Below are 18,711 nucleotides of genomic sequence, written 5' to 3' on the forward strand. Positions count from 1 at the left end.
AACTAATTAGAACTACTTTTTCTAAGTAGCTTCAGCTGACCAAATAGGGTTTTTTCCCTAGTGCAGCCTTACTGTAGTTCAACTTCTTCCAGTGTAAGTAACTGGTAGCTTGCATTGCTATGCTTTCAAAGTAGCTTCCCCAACACTGGATATAGATAAGATGAGTGATGAGTGCTTTATTTACTTTATTTTGTCATTTAGATTTTCTCCCCTGAAAACCCAGTAATCCTTCTGAAGTCATTGTGGTCACATCCAACAATGTTGCCTCATACAAAAAAGACCCACTTCAAAAAAAGGAAAAACTATCTCTTTAAAGTTTTAATTAAGATTATAGGGCTGAGTAGGAAATAAAAGAGGGAAGTTGTGATTTTTCTTTGGTGTAATCATGTGATGGTTTATCACGGAGTGTGTAGGGGGTTGTAGCTGTTTGTGAATTGGGTGGCAAACCTTTTTTCCCCCTAATAAGCCGTGACATAAATGATCAACAGTGACAGTATGAGCACCCGTCTGACTCTCCAATAATTAAAATGCACCAGCGACTGTCCTTTCATTACATTAAATAAAACAGTTTAATCAGTTGAGATGTAAATTGAAACAATAATTTCCATCTTCTTTCAGTTAAGACAGTGAAACTATTGTTTTACTTTTGTGTACATGTTGCATTCAGACACACTTGAACAAACTGCATTAAGTCTATGAGCCTTTCCCTTTCCCAAAATGAGCAAACCCACCAAACAAAGGGCCACCATTGTGGATAAATACTGCTTTTGTTTCACTCATTTGAACCTGAGGTTTCCCTTAACGCTAAGGAGAGTGTGTTCACCCTTTTTCTCTTTTCAGACGCTTTGGCGCTGAATAGTAGAGACCACTGCCAAATGGGAAAACGACTACACAGGCAGAAAGAAAGACCAGAATCAATCAGGAAGTGGCTGCTTTTCAGCTGTGCCAGAGGAGCCGGGCAACTTCCTGGTCTCGTTGCCAAGGTGACTGGAAGCTCAGCCAGCTGGTGCAGCGGGCAGCAGCCGGGGTTGGGGGGGGATGACGGTTGCGGCACTGGACAGTGGGCAGAGGGCTGGGGAGGCAGTTTACAGTTTCTCTCAGTCGCTTTGATGCATTTCTCACATCAATATTTACATTTGCACAGTTGGTTCAACCTCCACAACATTTGTGCTCATCATAGTAGCAGTTTCTCATTCCTTACAACAAACTGCAAATGTTTTTGGACATGCATCAAGTGCTTTCATACAACTCTCTGCTGTTTTATAACATTATCATTGCTTATGTCATGGCAGTCAAAAGTTACTATACTTGTGAATGCTGAATAGTCATTCCATATAAAACTAATAGTCCTCATTTCATTGCTCGAGTCATTTCATACAAAAATGTTGTTCAACTAGTTGTCAAAATCTGTCAAGCAAATTTTATAATTAAAAAAAAATTGAATAATTTTCTCTCAGGTGAACCTCAGCTTTCACTGATGAGAAGGGCTGTGTGAAGCATTGTTTGTAGAGAAGTGACTTATCATTGGTTGCAATCACTCAGAGCTGAATCCCATAAACCCATAAACACTTTACAACATATATGAACCAAGCAGGACATAGTGTGGACCATTTCTACAATACTGTGACACTGTACTGTGCACAGCTCTACCCAAAGGGACTTTGTTTGTTGTAAATAAGGGTGTTTTTTTCTTTTGCACAATGCTGTAAACAAATTAGAATTGCAAAGAGCATATGCAATAAAAATGTGCCTCAATATATATAGTAATGTGTAACTTTACTGTAGTTTTCAAATGGCTGTGCAAATACTATATAGTGCTGTCTTGAGCATTTTCAGGTAATGTCACCAAGATCTGACTTTTTTGCATTTGAAAACATTTACAGAGTAAACTGTCATAATGAAAACATGACAGAGACATTTGACTATCTTGTTCATAAACATGGTGTCAGGACTTTTCATCTTGATGACACTGACACTTTCATTGACACGAATACTTGCTTTTGAGGAATGAGCTATCCATTTTGAGCAAGTGACACACTTTTGCAGGTTCCACTAGGTTTTGCAGTTTGTACTAATTGTTTTGAGAAATGTATTAACTGTTGTGCAAATGTAAACACTGAGCACTTCAAGCTGCTTTCATATGAACCATCACAATGTGGAGTTTCTATTCTATTTATAATCCTTTACAAACAGTCGCCTAATCCCCCCAATTACTCCCAGCTTCTGGTGGTTTGTTCACAAAATATTTTGTTGGAGAGTTTCCTATTAACTATTTTTACAGCAGACAAATGCACTGACATATGGAAAGTAGATTTTGATTTACTTTTTCTTTTAGAAACATGATCTAAATTTCAAATATAGGACAATACTTTAGAAGTTATCATAAAAACTATGAGTAATAGAAGCAGGATAATATTAAACAATTCTGGCATATACTGAATAAAATTTAAACTTCACTCATATCAATAATGTAAATCATTAAAAAAAAATTAATATCAAAAACACCTTTTTTGAGGCTTCAATCATGGGGGTGTCAAACGTGTGTCCCGAGAGCCAGAACTTACCCGCCAAAGGGTTTAATGTGGCTCGCTGAATGACCTTACAAAGTGTGAAAATTACAGAGAAGTTATTTATTTCAATGTTTCAATAAAAAATAAAATTGACTGTTTTTGTTTGTCCACTGGGGGCCACACTTTGCTAATAAGAGAGAATAAAAATGTTATGCCTTTGTAAATAGAAATGACAAGAAAAAAGTTGAAATTTTGAGAACAAAGTCAACTTTTTGAGTTGGCAAAATTAGACTGCAAGCTACAACCTGATTTTCCTCCATATGTCTAAAACATTTACATAAATTACATGAAAGCAGATTTTCCCAAAACAATACTTGTAGTAGCTACTGCCAACAATATCTCATTTATGTGTTGGGAAATTTAGTACTTCTACACCTTTAAATATTGTGATTATTGCTAATTTAATGACATTGATGAAAATCAGGTTGTAGCTTGCAATCTAACTAACTGTTCAGATAGAAAAAATTTTTCCTCCGATGACTTATTGATACAGGAACAACCAATCTGTGAATATCTTTTCAACTTTACCGAACCCAAAAAGTTCACTTAATTCACAAGGTTTTTTTCTCGAAATCATATTTCAACTTTATTCTCGACATTTCGACTTTTTTCTGGTCATTACGACTTTTTTCTCAAACTGCATAGTGAAAAAAACGTCCTTGTTATGCCATTGTTTTACTGGTCTGGCCCACTTGAGATCAAATCATGCTGTATGTGGCTCCTGATCTAAAATGAGTTTGACACCACTGTAATATGACGACATGTTTTTCTTGCACAAAAGGTATGGAGTTTTAAGTGTGTCTCATTTCTGACATCATGATAGAAAATTTGAAGTCCAGAAAAATGATGTTCATGAAAGCATATATCAATAAAAGGAGAGGATGTGAACATGAGTTTGACATGAACAGAGCAGGAATATAAGTGCAATTGACAGAGGTTATTAATATAATGCACCTATGTTTTCTCTAGTAAATATAGTGGAACTTATTTAGCTAATGTCTTCTTTAACTCATAATTAAGACACAAATACAATGCCATATATTATATATATGTATACACTCAGGCCTACAGTTAATCTTACTTTTATGAAGGTTATAATGTAAACTGTGTTCAGTATTTGTTGTAAATTTATGTTTTTTTTTGTCAATTGTAGAGGTGTTTCTTATATATATTGTATCCACCGTTTTTCTGAGGGTAGACTTTTATGTTTTTGTGACCTGTACAGGTGCACCTCTTGATATTTGTTTCAAATTGTTCATCTGTCCTTTTTAATTTCATCATTTTTCATAGCCAAACTTTGCATGCCATTAAGTAGGTGCTTGAAAAAAGCTTGTGTTGCTGATTATAGTTTCACATCTCTGAATCTAAATTGCATCGTTATTTTCAGCGCGTCCCCATAAGTCTGTTGTCTAAAACCCCACTTTTACAGAGCTTGGACTGGGGGCTGCTGGGTTGGTGGGTGTTCTGGGGGATCAGGGGAGCAGACTGGTGGAGATAGGTAAACACAGCTGGGGACACACAGCGCTGGTGGGTCTGCGGCTCAACGGCCCCCTTCACACATTTATCAGTGTGTTTGCTCAGGGGATGTGCTCTAATCTTCACACGCTGATCTCTGTGCCGAGCCTTCCCAGAGGCCCGACAGGCTGGGATGAAAGTGACCCCATCCACAGTCACAGCCGCGCTAATTCCTCCACGGCTAAACTTGAATGTTGTTCTCTTTATAAAGGCATATAAAGGTCATCTATGGATCTGTGTGTGGTTAGATCTCTCTGTGGGTGGGATGGCCCTGATAATATATACTAAATTCTTGATCATAATCGGACCTTTTTTCTGAACAGGCCTTTTTACAAATGAATAGGCCATTGTCATGAATGTTCAGAGTTTATAGGCCCAAAAAAGTTATCTATGATATATAAAACATTTTAAATATTATACTATTAATGACCTAGTTGATAACCTGGTTAAGTGTGTCACTTGCTCAAAATGGATAGTTCATTCCTCAAAAGCAAGTATTCATGTCAATGAAAGTGTCAGTGACGTCAAGATGAAAAGTCCTGACACCATGTTTATGAACAAGATAGTCAAATGGCTCTGTCATGTTTTCATTATGACAGTTTACTGTTACCTGAAAATGCTCAAGACAACACTATAGACTATTTGCACAGCCATTTGAAAACTACAGTAAAGTTACACATTACTGTATTTAGTGAGGTAACTGAGTACAACACACTGAATATGTATGTTTCACATTTTTATTGCATATGCTCTTTGCAATTCTAATTTGTTTACAGCATTGTGCAAAAGGAAAAAAACACCCTTATTTACAACAAACATAAAGTACCTTTGGGTAGAGCTGTAACAGTACAGTGTCACAGTATTGTAGAAATGGTACACACTATGTCCTGCTTGGTTCATATATGTTGTAAAGTGTTTATGGTTTTATGGATTCAGCTCTGAGTGATTGTAGAGAAGTGGCTTATCATTGGTTGCAACTAATGCTTCACACAGCCCTTCTCATCAGTGAAAGCTGAGGTTCACCTGAGAGAAATATATTCAATTCCGGAGACATTTTCAGTATATATAAAATTTGCTTGACAGATTTTGACAACTAGTTCAACATTTTTCTATGTAATTACTCAAGCAATGAAATGAGGACTATTAGTTTTATATGGAATGACTATTCAGCATTCACAAGCATAGTTAATTTTGACTGACATGACATAAGCAAATGATAATGTTATAAAACAGCAGAGAGTTGTATGAAAGCACTTGATGCATGTCCAAAAGCATTTGTAATTTGTTGTAAGGAATGAGAAACTGCTACAATGATGAGCACAAATGACTAAATGTTGTGAAGGTTGAACTAACTGTTGTGCAAATGTTAATATTGATGTGAGAAATGCACCAAAGCAACTGAGAAAAACTGTAATACCTTTGATCATATAGCACCATCTGCTGGCGATTATTTAATGTTACGCTGCTCTCCTCCTCTTAGAGGAGTTAAAGGCAGTGCTTTTCCTTTTCTTGTTTATTCACATATTATTACTCTAATGCTTCACACATTTCCCTTCATTAGAGAAAGTCAAGATTACAGTTTTTCTCAGTCGCTTTGGTGCATTTCTCACATCACTATTAACATTAATTTGCACAACAGTTAATACATTTCTCAAAACAATTAGTACAAACTGCAAAACCTAGTTGATAACCTGCAAAAGGGTTATATCACTGATGATGTGTCCAGGTTGCATCACAAGTTGATGTATGTCACAAGCGTCTGTCTGGAACAACCAGCGACTATCAGGAACAGACTGATTGACTACCAAGAACAGAGTGGTGGCAGCTGGAGAGACAGTGGACAGCCGGAGAGACGGCAAAGGGGCAGTGAGGGTTAGCAGCCCAACCTGTATCTTCTGAGAAGAAGAACCCACAGCAAGCTACAGATAAACCAACGGAAGAATATCCCCTGGGATACCCGAGAGGGGGGGGGGGGTGAGTATCCCATTCAGACGGACCAAAGGGAACAGACACATAGCAATGGAAACACTACGATGAGTACGAAATGCATCTGTGGCAAAGTATGCAAGAACCCACGTGGCCTGAAGATCCACCAGGCCAAGATGGGATGTGTGCAGACAGCGCAGGTGTCACAGCGCTCAGGGACCACCCCTGGTGAGACGCAGGAGGAGCTAGGCCCGGAGGCAACCCACAGTGCCCAGAACCTCCAGGTGACACAAGCACCAGACCCATGCAGAACATCAGAACATCGTCGGGTCAAGTGGCCCCAAGCCAACAAGGAGAAGGAGTGGCTCCAGTTCGACGATGACACCCATTCCATCTTGGAAGCAACAGCCAAAGGTGAAGCTGATCGACGCCTCCAGACAATGACCACCATCATCATCAGCCTAGCAGCTGAGAGATTCGGGCTGGAGGAGAAGAGAGCAGCGAAACTCCTCTACACCATGTCCAACAGAGCAAATAAGATCCACCAGCTCAGGCAGGAGCTGAAGAGCCCGAGGAGGAAGTTCAAGGAGGCGAGGGAGGAGGAGAGGGGACCTCTCTCAGAGCTGTGCAACATTCGCTCATGGCCTTAAGGAGGGCTGAGTGGCATAGGAGGAGGAAGGAGAGGGCCAGAAAGAGAACTGCCTTCCTAGCTAACCTATTTGGGTTTACGAAACAGCTGCTTGGACAGAAGCGCAGCGGCCAGATCACCTGCTCCAGAACTGAGATCGACCACCACCTCAGATACTCTCTCAGTGACAAGATCAGGGAGCATGACCTGGGCCACTGCAAGTCTTTGATCAATCCACCTCTACCCACCATGGATTTCGATGGGAAGGAGCTCGGTTGGAAGGAGATCCAAGAGTTGGTCAAGAAGGCAAGAGCAAGCTCAGTCCCAGGACCAAGCGGAGTACCTTACAAGGTATACAAGAACTGCCCGAAGTTACTCCACAGGCTTTGGAGGATTCTAACGGTGATATGGAGGAGGGGAAAGGTGGCACAACAGTGGCGGTTTGCAGAAGGGGTGCAGATTCCAAAGGAGGAAGAGTCGAAGAACATCGATCAGTTTAGATCTATCTCACTGCTCAGTGTTGAGGGAAAGATATTCTTCTGCATTGTTGCCAGGCGCCTGACAGACTACCTCCTGAGGAACTCCTACATCGACACCTCGGTCCAGAAAGGAGGGATCCCAAAGGTACCGGGGTGTCTGGAGCACACAGGCATGGTCACCCAGCTGATCAGGGAAGCCTGGGAGAACAAGGGGGACCTAGTGGTGCTGTGGCTGGACCTCACAAATGCCTATGGGTCCATTCCCCATAAGCTGGTCGAAGAGGCACTGCGTCGGCACCATATCCCAGGTCAGTTCAGGGACCTCATTCTGGACTACTACAACAGCTTCAGTCAGTATAATGAATTTTGATCATCATGACATAAGTAATTAATAATGTAGGAAACAGCACATAATTGTACATTATCATAAGTCATAATCATAAATGTGCTTAAGGATTTATTTTTGTTCAGAGGAAAGATAAATTGCTTTTATAATGTACACAAGTGACAAGACTGTGGATTTTGAACAAATTTAAGTCTGATTTGAAAAATGTACCAAAGTGACTGAGAAAATTTTTTAATCACAATGTTTTAAACAAATAACTTTGTATACGTTTGTGTTAGCCAAGGACACTGACAATATTTTATGTTCACCAAATCCCCTTTATACAATATTCAAGGTGCAAGCTGCATTTTGTTGTGTTTATTTGTCGGATGAACGAGAGAAAAAAAAGTCCTTTCGGCTTCCGTTGACGTCGCGTAAGCGCTTGACGTCAGCATAACAACAACCTGTCATGACAGCTCGTATGGGGGAAAAAATATCGACAAAGATATCAAATCATATAAAATCTGTTTCACCTGGATGTAAAAGTCCTTCTGTAAGGTAAGGAGTGAAAACGGCGGCTATCAGAGACAAATTTACACGAAGGTAGCAAACATAAAAAGGCAGTGGGCTAGGTAGCCAAAAAAAAAGCTAACCTAGCATTAGCTGATGTCTGTTTTCTGATGTTGCTAAGCGGCGTTGAGGTAAATGTAAGATAAAGACGACTTTTTAAGGCCTATAATACCTTTAGCCCAATCATCTGCTGCTTACTTTCGCCACGACATCTATCAAAGCCGAGTGGAGAGAGCTGTCTCATTACGAGACAAACGCCCGGCGTAATTCGACAACATAGCTTACAATGCTAGCTTAGCTTACTAGCTAACATCTAGCTAAGCACCGATCTCTTGTTAGCTGTTAATTAAAGTTAACGGCATTGTCACTCTGTATTTGTGCTTTTTGCTGCAACAACTGTATTCCAAGTGTTAGTCAGCCAGACGTTAATAATCTGTTTAATTGTTTCCACTCTCTAACTACAATTGTATCCCAGTGGTGTAACGTTAGTTTAGCAGCCTCGCACTAACGCTGGGAACCGTGTGTGTATAATGTTCAGCTAGCTGTGCTGCTCAATTAGTCACCACTGATGCTCGTCACATGAATAGTTAATTCGCCGGCAGTCTAGCCACCTCGCTGTATTTTTGAGCTGTGTGCACAGTCAGCGAATTAAACGAATTCCTTTTGGGTGGCATCAAGGACTGCACCTAATTCGCCCAAGACGCGCATTGCAGGTGTATTGCAGTGAATGCAAGCCGTTGACTTTACTTTACATGCACTGTGCCTTTTGTCTAGTGTGTGAGATCCAGGAGGGACAGGGCATTCTTGGACCTGTCAGTTAGCCAGCCGAAGAGACGGGGAACAGGATAGGGAAGCAGGGCGAGGCGGGCCCCGCGGAGCCGGTGGAGAAGATGGCCGGCAGCCCGGAGAAGAGTTCCACCGCGCAGGAGCTGAAGGAGCAGGGGAACCGGCTGTTCCTCTGCCGCAAGTACCAAGAGGCTGCTACATGTTACAGCAAAGCTATTGTGAGTTACCCTCATTGTAAAATAAACAATACCAATGGTGTACTAATTTATTGGTAACTAAAACATACCATTGTCCTTGTTAGGGAAATATAATGGATGGGGTTTCTTTGTGAAGCTTAGCATACAGTTCAGTGGTGTAACAGTGTATTGTCTGGTATGTCCTGTATCCCAGAACCGTAATCCATCGGTGGCAGTGTACTACACCAACAGGGCTCTCTGCCATGTGAAGCTGCAGCAGCATGACAAGGCTCTGGCAGATTGTAAGCATGCACTGGAGCTGGACAGCCAGTCTGTCAAGGCCCACTTTTTCTTGGGCCAGTGTCACCTGGAGCTGGAGAACTATGATGAGGCCATCGGCAACCTGCAGAAAGGTCAGAACAACATGTTTTATGATGGTGAAACTTTTGCAACATTTTACAATACTATGCAGAAATGGCTTTCTTGTGTATTTCCTCATCTATATTTAGTGTCTTTCTAGTGGTATAGTCACTTTTAAATCAGCTTTTCTACTCTGAGGCACATCATATGTTTGCAGGGATGTCTTACAGTATACTTTATCAGAGTTTCTATTACTGGATTAATTATATCCTATGGAAAGGTCTATATAACTAAATTGTTATGTTGTATTTGGAACAAAATATGTCAGAAGCAAAGCAGACTGTCGGAAACATTGATGATAAAGCATTTTTCTATCATGATGGGGTTTTTTTTACAGCTTATAACCTGGCAAAAGAACAGAGGCTGAATTTTGGTGATGACATCCCCAGCGCCTTGCGCATTGCAAAGAAGAAACGTTGGAATAGCATCGAGGAGAAGCGCATCAACCAGGAGAACGAGCTACATGCCTATCTGACTAAACTCATACTTGCTGAGAAGGAAAGGTGAGGACTGTGGGGTGGCAGTCAGGTATCCATTGTGTATGCTTATTTATGTGGTAATGATCTCTTGATGAAGATTGCAAATCACTGAAATGAGTCTGTCATGTGGGTGTTTGTTCTGGGTGAAAGGGGTAGTTTATAATAACTTTGTATTTCTGCAGAGAACTTGAAGAATACAAAGAGAAACAGGATGACAATCAAAATGGAGGCGATTCTGCTAAGATTGCATCAAAACATGTACGTTTCATATATTTCTTAGACTTTAATGAACAACTTTAGCAATTATATATTCCAGTTGAATATTCATGAATATGTCCTGGTAACATGAAAATGTGACCTACTTAGGACAAGTATCTAATGGACATGGATGAGCTCTTCTCTCAAGTGGATGAGAAAAGAAAAGTGAGTATGAAAATGAGGTCATTATTACTGTCAATTGAGCATGTAATAATGTATAAATGCATTCATTCAGTCATTTCCCAGACCCACTTATTCCCATTATATGATGATGGGAATTCATCCCAGCATGCATTGGGTAAAAAGCAGGGAAACATCCTGGATAGGTCACCATCATCCATTAGGGGGCTAATAAACAGACTGGCACACGCTGATCACATTCACCCACACAAATACATCTTTGCTAACAGCGTACACCTACTTCACACCATTTACTTTGATCGTTGACATAGCAACAAGAGAAATAGACTCAAAGCACACTTTCAGATTTGTTGTGATGTCTCATTTCAGATTAGTTTTCATAGCGTGTGGACATTCTTTCTGCACTGCTTGCAAATGCTTCTGTGAAAAATGCACCTGTACTGAAGACAGACAGTTATGTCCTATTTCCAGCCCAAGCTGTTTCCATGGTGACCGTCACTATTTGTTCGCCAGGGCTTGTAGTGTTTAATTATCCTTGCTGTATATAGTGTTTGACTAAACTGAGGTAGTTGCCATGTAATTGTCAGTTGATATGACACCGCAGTGACTGCCAACAGGGTGTTTGTCTTGTATGTGTTAGAGGGTGTGATGGCTGGGTGGTTCAGTATAGAACTGGGAAATATTTTTAACAATTTGATGATATTTTTAATATGAGCATTGCTGCTTTCCTGTAGTATTAAATAGGGCCAGACCGATATGGGATTTTGAGGTCGATGCAGATATTGATTTCGGAGGGGGAAATTAATCGATAACCAATTTAGTAATTTTTGGAGCTGTAATGAAAATAGACATTTGTTATGTGAATTGTGCTCCGATTATTCACCACTCTGCAAATGTACCAAGATAGCTACTTTCTCAAGCTAAAAACTTTATTAAATAATATTTACTACATTATATATTAAACAAGCAATGCCTTAGAATGTCAGCCAATTCTATATTAATATATATTTCTATAACTGCGAAAATAAAGAATAAATAGGAATAAAATAAACAGCTAAATAAACATAATTACTGTTCATTTTCAGTCATTTGCTGACTATTTAAAAAATATAATAAATTAAGAGCAAACACCATTTCTAAATCACACCAAGCTACATTTTCTAGAATATATTTGGTGTAAAAAAAACCCTGAGACATATCTGACATCATATACACAATACAATATGGCTTTGATAGGCCACTAACAGACGATAATATCTGTCAACCGATATATCTATTGGGCTCTAGTATTTAATCTCAGCTTGGAATGGGTGATGTGGTTTTAAAGGAAATAATTGTGGATATTGTCGCCAAGAAGAAGTTAGTCATGAAACTGTAATTAATCCTGTAAAACCAGGAAAGAAAAAACATTCAAACTATATATTAAAGTGTTGTGGTAGCAGTTCAGGTATTATATCATCATATTAGCATTACATCTGTGACTCTTGTTGCATTCGTTGTCCGTTTAGAAGCGGGAGATCCCAGATTACCTGTGTGGGAAGATCAGCTTTGAGCTAATGCGGGAGCCCTGCATCACACCCAGTGGAATCACCTATGATCGCAAGGACATTGAAGAGCACCTACAGGTAAAAACAATGTCAGCTGCATGCAGAAAAACATCTTATGACCACACACAAATGATACAACTGAAATGAAGTGGCCTTGAGATGATGACTAAATACAGTACTGGGCCAAATCTTTACAGATAACTCACAGTAATGAACACAATGACTGCTACACTTTTTAAGCAAGAAATACTGTTTTGTAATTTATTTACATCTGCTTCTGATAAGCTTGTTTGGTTTATTCTTAATATCTTGTTCACAATGCCAACCCTGCTATTTCACTCTCATTTTGACACAATTCTGATATTATTACACAAATCTCAAGGGGAGGGGAGTTCATGTTATGAAGAATTCAATTGAAAACATGTTTATTAGCTCAAGTCTTACAAATTTCTCCTTCGCGGCTTCTCCTCTGCAGGAAGAGTGCAGCCCTGACAAAGCACAGGGGAGGCTACAGTGTGATGATAAATTACACCAAAACATTAAGAATGCTGATAAAGAACCGTAGCATATCAGTGTTGCAGTCTTTCATAAGGCCCATTTAATATCAGGTTTCGTTACTCATCCCCATGAGATACAAGCCAGATAGAATCATATGATAAAGTAGGTCTACTTTACTTTACATAAAATATAGGGTTGTATGGCTGTATACTTACACGTACAGCATCTAACCATACATATATTTAACATGCTCTCTGTGCAGCGAGTGGGTCATTTTGACCCGGTCACCAGGAGTCCCCTGACCCAGGACCAGCTGATCCCGAACCTGGCCATGAAGGAAGTGATTGATGCCTTTATCCAGGAGAACGGCTGGGTGGAGGACTACTGAGGGGACCCCCCATCTCTCCATCATCCTTCGATACTCAACACAAAGCCTGGACAACACAAAACTATAGAGAACAGATCACCCCTTGCCTGGATTGTGGACTTTACACAAGCGGGAAAAGCCACACTATGGACTACCAAATGGGAGCCATGTATCTCGGTCTGCCTCTTCCTCCTCCTCACAATTTTATCTTTGCTGTAAAACATCCCCGCTCTGACCCTTTTGAGGCGCGCTGTCCATGGCCTGATGCTCCCTTTAAGAACCCCTGTCATTCTGCTCTTTCTATACTTCCTCTCTTACTTCCTCTTCCTTTCTGCCATGCTGTATCTAGTCTCTCAAGCCTGACTCCCTTCTTATTCTAAATAAGGGGCCACGTTCTCAGGTGCTCCCTTCCTACTCTGCCTCTCGTTCTCTGAGTGCCACAATCCTTGGAAAGCATCAGCATTGCACTCCAGTTTTTCACAGAAACCACCAATATTAAAAAAGAAAAGAAAAAAAAGACACATGGTGGTTGAATACATTAAGACTTTGGCCTTTTATTTGGCATTAACTCCAGTATTTCATAGTCATTTTTTCATTAAACAGTGGACTGTTTGCCCACTTGTTAATGTACATTAGCTGAAGTGGTACCAAAAATGCCAAAAACGTGTTCTCAACAAGGGTGACTAGTTTGTATGCAAGTTTTACATCATGATGATTTTTGAAATAGTCGTATCGAATCAAGTCCCTTCTTCACCTCCAGGGGGCGCTCCACCCATGCCACCCTACTGTAAGATTTTGTGTAGACTGTTATTTTATCTTTTTGCATATCAATCACACCCCGTTAAAGACAATTTAAATAAGTTGAATGTATGCATAATGTACGCTTTAGGTTTAGGCTTGACCTACAGTAATTCAAAAAAAAGTTTTTTATCAGGACAATACAAGGTTTTCATGAAAAGAGGCCTTGAACTGGATGCAGAAAATGAATGGAAACGACCGCTGCATAAAAAAAAAAAGTTTCCACATTGCTGGATATTAATTGAAAATGTCTGAATATTAATAGATGGCGTCAGCTGTTTCGGGTTGATGCTGAAACCCGCTGTGGAGAATGGTCTGTGTTGTTCATAGAAACAAATGTGCTTGGACGTTGTATTTGGCTCCTGCTGTTTGCCTGGAATGACAGTGGACACTCACATCAAGCATGAAGTGAATTTTCTTTTCCTTTGCAAAAACAATATGATGGTTGTTGTTATTCTCACCCTTTGGCTGTTAATTTTACGCTCCTAACAGTGTCACATTTATAAAGAAAATGGTTGCAACAGCTTGTGTGAACCAATCATCAGTGTGTTGGAGTTGTTGCAGGAATTTGAGGTTCATTACACTTGTACCGACCTCCTCCGTGTTAAAGATGCTGGAAGAGTTACGACCATCTTATCTCGTCCATACCTCAGTCAAAGTTTTTAAGTGCTGGTTGAGTTGCATTCTCTGTAAAACAAGTTTTCATTTCAGTGCTATTAGTTTACAGTTGTTGTTTTTTTTTCAGCCGAATGTGTGTCTGTGGTGAATTAGGCCTGTCAGTGGTTCATGTCGGGGTGCAGGCAGTGTAAATAATTTGCTTGTGTATCTCAGATTTTATTTCTTGACAATATAGGGTTCTTTTTTTTTCTTGAGAAATCCTAGAGCTTGAGAAACTGTATTAAATGTAGATATGTTGATAACATAAATGCCTGGTTCAGTTTTCATTTGTTCCCATTAAACCATGAACTTTGAGTTTGTTTGTTGTTTTTGTGACATGCGAGCATCATTAAAGAGATACCAAGTATGATGAAGTCTGTACTGCTGCTCATTAGTTACCCGTGTATAGGAATGGTTTCTAGCTAGGGGTCTCACGATTCTCCAAATTCAACATTTGATTAGACATTGGATTTTCTGTTCACAATTTTTGATTAAAAAATTTTTTTTTTAGTACTTTAGGCTATAAGTCAGTTTTCTTTACACCTTTTTTACTGCTATATTTTATGTTATCAGTTATTCAGGTGGCAAATGTGTAGTGTAGCCTCTTAATACTTGATTCAAGTGTCCATATGGTTTTTTTTAAATAAACATTTTTGATTGTCAGATCTCCATGAAAGCAGACATGACATCTGTATCATAGCTTGACTGACTTGAGACTTGGTTGCAAAGACTTGAGACTTACAAAACAATAACTCGGTCCCACCTCTGCTCCACTTTATCCAGTGGAAACAGGAGCTATTTATCAGATATCATTTTTCAATTTGTAGTGTGAACAGAATTGTAATAATTTTATTTCTATTGGCAAACAATAAAATCAGCCAGGTTGTCAGTCAGTGAAAGAAAACATAATTTTGTTAATTGGGTGAACAGATCCTTTAAGGGTCAAAACTACATTAACAACATAAATCTCTGCCACCGCTCTGATGTCTGTGATAAAAGATTGTGCACACACTATAAATCGATCATGTGATATGGACATGCAGACAGACACGTGGGTGAAATGGTTTGTTTTACATCAGTCACATGTAAAAGAACAGTGTCACCCAGACTTCACACACCAGGCCTATTGTCAGAGCATCCGCTGAAGAGCTGACATCACGGCCGTGCTAGGAGGGAAGAGCACGGCGCACGGGGCATTAGCAAGTGGGGCTGAGTTGGCAACACTGAGGAACAACAACACAACATCAAAATGGTAAGAAAACCTTTTTTTCTTGTAACTTCTCACATAATTTGTTGTCTGATATGACCTAATAGGACATCATTTTGGTCTATTTTCTGTGTGTTTGCAGAGTATCATCACTGTGAGGTTTGCTGTGGTGGTACTTGGTGTCTTTGGATGGTCTCTGACACTTTCCTCAGCCACCCAAGGTATCAACTGAACAGATTCTCATTAGAAAAAATGCTCATTTTACTCACCTGTAGATATGTGGTGCAGTGGTGGAATATAACAAAGTACAGTGCTTATACTTGATTTGGATATTTTCATTTGACGGTACTTTCTACCTCTTCTTCAATGAGAGACTTTTTAAGGGAGAATTTTTTTTTTCACCACTAGATTTTGTCTCACAGCTTCAGCAAAATTTGTAATTTAATCTTGTAGAAATAGTCTGGAAAAGTCATGCATTTTGTTTATTTTTTATCATGCAAAATGGCAAATTTCAGAATAATGTATGCTATATTATTAAGTTATAATTATTAACCCCTTAATTAATGTTTTCATCACTTGGGTATCTTAATCTCCAACAATATAAAATAATTTATTAGTTTATGTATATTTTACATTAACAACAAAATTCTGCAAAGTAACTAGCTGCTAAAGTTATTAAAAATGTATTTATTAAAAAAAAATAATAAACCAAAAGGAAAAGTAGCAAATCTTCACGTTAATTAATTTATTAAAAAAAAAAAACTGTGAACAAGTTGCCGATTTATTTGCTGACCATTGAATAATCGACTTCAATTTTGAATATATTTTGAATGCAAAGACCTTAATTTGTAAATTCACAAATCTCAAAGATCTCAAATAATTGTATTAGAGTAAAAAAAAGAAGTTATTTCCCCCTGAGACGCAATAATTTTCCAAAGTAGGCCTAGCATAAATAAAAGTAGCTCAAAATTGTACTTACAGTGAGTACACTGGTGCAGACTGGGGTTTGGTGGCTTATTAAATCTATCTTCTGTCTGCCATATCCGTCTGGCGTTTCTTTGACTGTGTTTTATTAGACTTTTATTGGGTCTTATTCTGTTATCATTGTGTACCTTGTCTTGTATCATTGTGTACCTTGTCTTGTGTGTCCTGCTGCAAAACAAATCTCCCTTCAAGGGACTAATAAAGTGATTCTGATTCTGTTGCTCTAGTGGGTCTGACTGACAAAGTCCTAGTGTTCCCGTATGAGACGGACTTCAGCTTCGTGGGCCTGATCCCGCAGAAGGAGATGGGGCTCAGGGCCTTCACTCTCTGCATGCGCGTGGCCACCGAGCTGCCAGAAGAACGTCAGATCATCCTGTTCGCCTACCGCACGGCCGACTATGACGAGCTCAACGTGTGGCGCGAGAAGGACGGACGCGTCTCCTTCTACATGAGTGGTGATGGCACCTTCTTCCACCTGCCGCCCATCACCACCTTCCGCACCAGCCTCTGCCTTACCTGGGAGTCTCGCACGGGCCTCGCTGCTTTCTGGGTGGAGGGGAAACGCAGCACCTACCAGGTCTACAAACCGGGGCACACCATCCGTCCACATGGCACCGTCCTCCTGGGGCAAGACCCGGACAAACACCTGGGGGGTTTGGAGGCTGTGCAGAGCTTCGTAGGGGAGATTACTGATCTGAACATGTGGGACTTTGTGCTCTCCAGGAGCATGATCCAGGCCTGGCACTACGGGCACAAGGTCCCCAAGGGCAACATATTCGACTGGGGTACTATTGAGTACGAGCTGAACGGGAACGTGATAGTGGTGGATGATGACTGACTCCATCTAGAGTTGGATGCAGAGAGGAGTGAGGCTTCTCATATCTGTGATGGACTGATACTTACATGTGTGGTTTTCTTTATTAGATTCGTGTGATTTTATGTTAGTTCAACTATTCTCCCCTAAAGGCCACACATTTAAAGGGATAGTTTGGTTTTTTCTCAAGTCGGTTTTATGAGGTACTTACCCACAGTCAGTGTATTACCCACAGTAGATGGAGGTCTGCACGCTTCTATTTTGGAGAAGCAGGCAGTAGAACAAGTATGGAAGGTAAGCAAGGTACTGCTGTGGACCGGGCAGCAGCAAAATATATTTAAACCTCATAAAAAAAGATCTACTTCAGTTTCAGTGTTTGTTATATTTAGAATATTTTCATTGTTTAAGTTTATGCGAGGGAAATTATCTGTTATTGCAAGGGAAATTATCAATTTTTTTTTATTCACTACGTTTCAAATATCTTTATTGTGAAACATTATTTACAGGGTGATGATTGTTTTTTTCTTAATTAACATAAAATATCAAAACATACATGAAGCTAAATAATAAAAATAATCAGAAAGACAAAACATGACAGAATCATAATGACAGAATGAATGAAAGCAAATAAACAAAACACAATGTCTAAACAGAATTTGGAAAAAATCTATAAAATAAGTAAATAAATGTATATATATATATATATATATATATATATATATATATATATATATATATATATATATATATATATTGTGCCCGTAGTGCCAGGCTTTTTTTTTTAGGTGGCTTTAATAAGTTTTGCTGCTGCCCCTGTCCACAGCAGTGGATTGTTGACCTTCCATGCTCATACTAATGCCTGCTTCTCAAACTGGAGGTGTGTCGCCCACTGTCTACTGTATATAATGCACTGACTACAAATAAATACCTCATACAACCCCTGTTTTAAAAAAATCTGAACTGTCCCTTTAATTAACCCCTTGATGATGAGATAAAACAAATAGAAAGGATGTTTTTGGGCTTTAAGTATCCAGCTATATGTAAATTATTCTATATTTGGCACAAAAATGCATTGGCAATTGTCAGTTTTTTTTGACAAAAGTAACCCTTTTCTAGTCATTCACTCAGTTTAAGATCAGTATTGTTCTTCTAATGCATTTTTAAAGAGACACTAGTATTCTTTGTATCTCATAGCTTCATCCTTTGATTATTCTGAGAACAAACTGTCAGTGGTGGAAGAAGTATTCAAATCGTTTTCTATAGTAAAAGGAGCAATACCACAGTGTACACAAGTAAAAGTCCTGCGGTCAAAATCTTTAAGTTAAGTTAAAGAACAAAAGAATAAGAGTGAAAAAATACAAACAAAAGTAAATCTACTTAATGGATTATTAATACATGAATGAGTACATTGCTTTAATGTTTCAATTCAGTTCAATTCAATTCAATTCAATTCAATTCAATTTTATTTATGTATAAAGCCCAGAATCACAAAAATTCAGATTTGCCTCAAAGGGCTTTACAGATTGTACAGGTACGTACATACTGACATACAATATCTAAACCTAT

The 18,711-nt window shown here is 39.2% G+C and overlaps 2 protein-coding genes across 2 annotated transcripts; both read left to right on the forward strand.

Annotated features, from left to right (window-relative positions):
- The first annotated feature begins 7,873 nt into the window (after positions 1 to 7,873).
- On the forward strand, positions 7,874 to 14,510 carry stub1 (STIP1 homology and U-Box containing protein 1). The gene is made up of 8 exons (XM_059324851.1): positions 7,874 to 8,001; positions 8,788 to 9,017; positions 9,190 to 9,388; positions 9,733 to 9,898; positions 10,057 to 10,132; positions 10,241 to 10,297; positions 11,782 to 11,898; positions 12,581 to 14,510. The coding sequence occupies exons 2-8, from the start codon at positions 8,904 to 8,906 to the stop codon at positions 12,704 to 12,706; spliced, it is 855 nt and encodes a 284-aa protein (XP_059180834.1). The 5' UTR covers positions 7,874 to 8,001; positions 8,788 to 8,903; the 3' UTR covers positions 12,707 to 14,510.
- An 809-nt stretch (positions 14,511 to 15,319) lies between these two features.
- On the forward strand, positions 15,320 to 17,220 carry crp1 (C-reactive protein 1). Its single transcript, XM_059324852.1, has 3 exons — positions 15,320 to 15,392; positions 15,490 to 15,568; positions 16,559 to 17,220. The coding sequence occupies exons 1-3, from the start codon at positions 15,390 to 15,392 to the stop codon at positions 17,167 to 17,169; spliced, it is 693 nt and encodes a 230-aa protein (XP_059180835.1). The 5' UTR covers positions 15,320 to 15,389; the 3' UTR covers positions 17,170 to 17,220.
- Positions 17,221 to 18,711: the final 1,491 nt, after the last annotated feature.

The sequence above is a fragment of the Centropristis striata genome, chromosome 21, assembly GCF_030273125.1.
Source record: "Centropristis striata isolate RG_2023a ecotype Rhode Island chromosome 21, C.striata_1.0, whole genome shotgun sequence".
Taxonomy (NCBI): Eukaryota; Metazoa; Chordata; class Actinopteri; order Perciformes; family Serranidae; genus Centropristis; species Centropristis striata.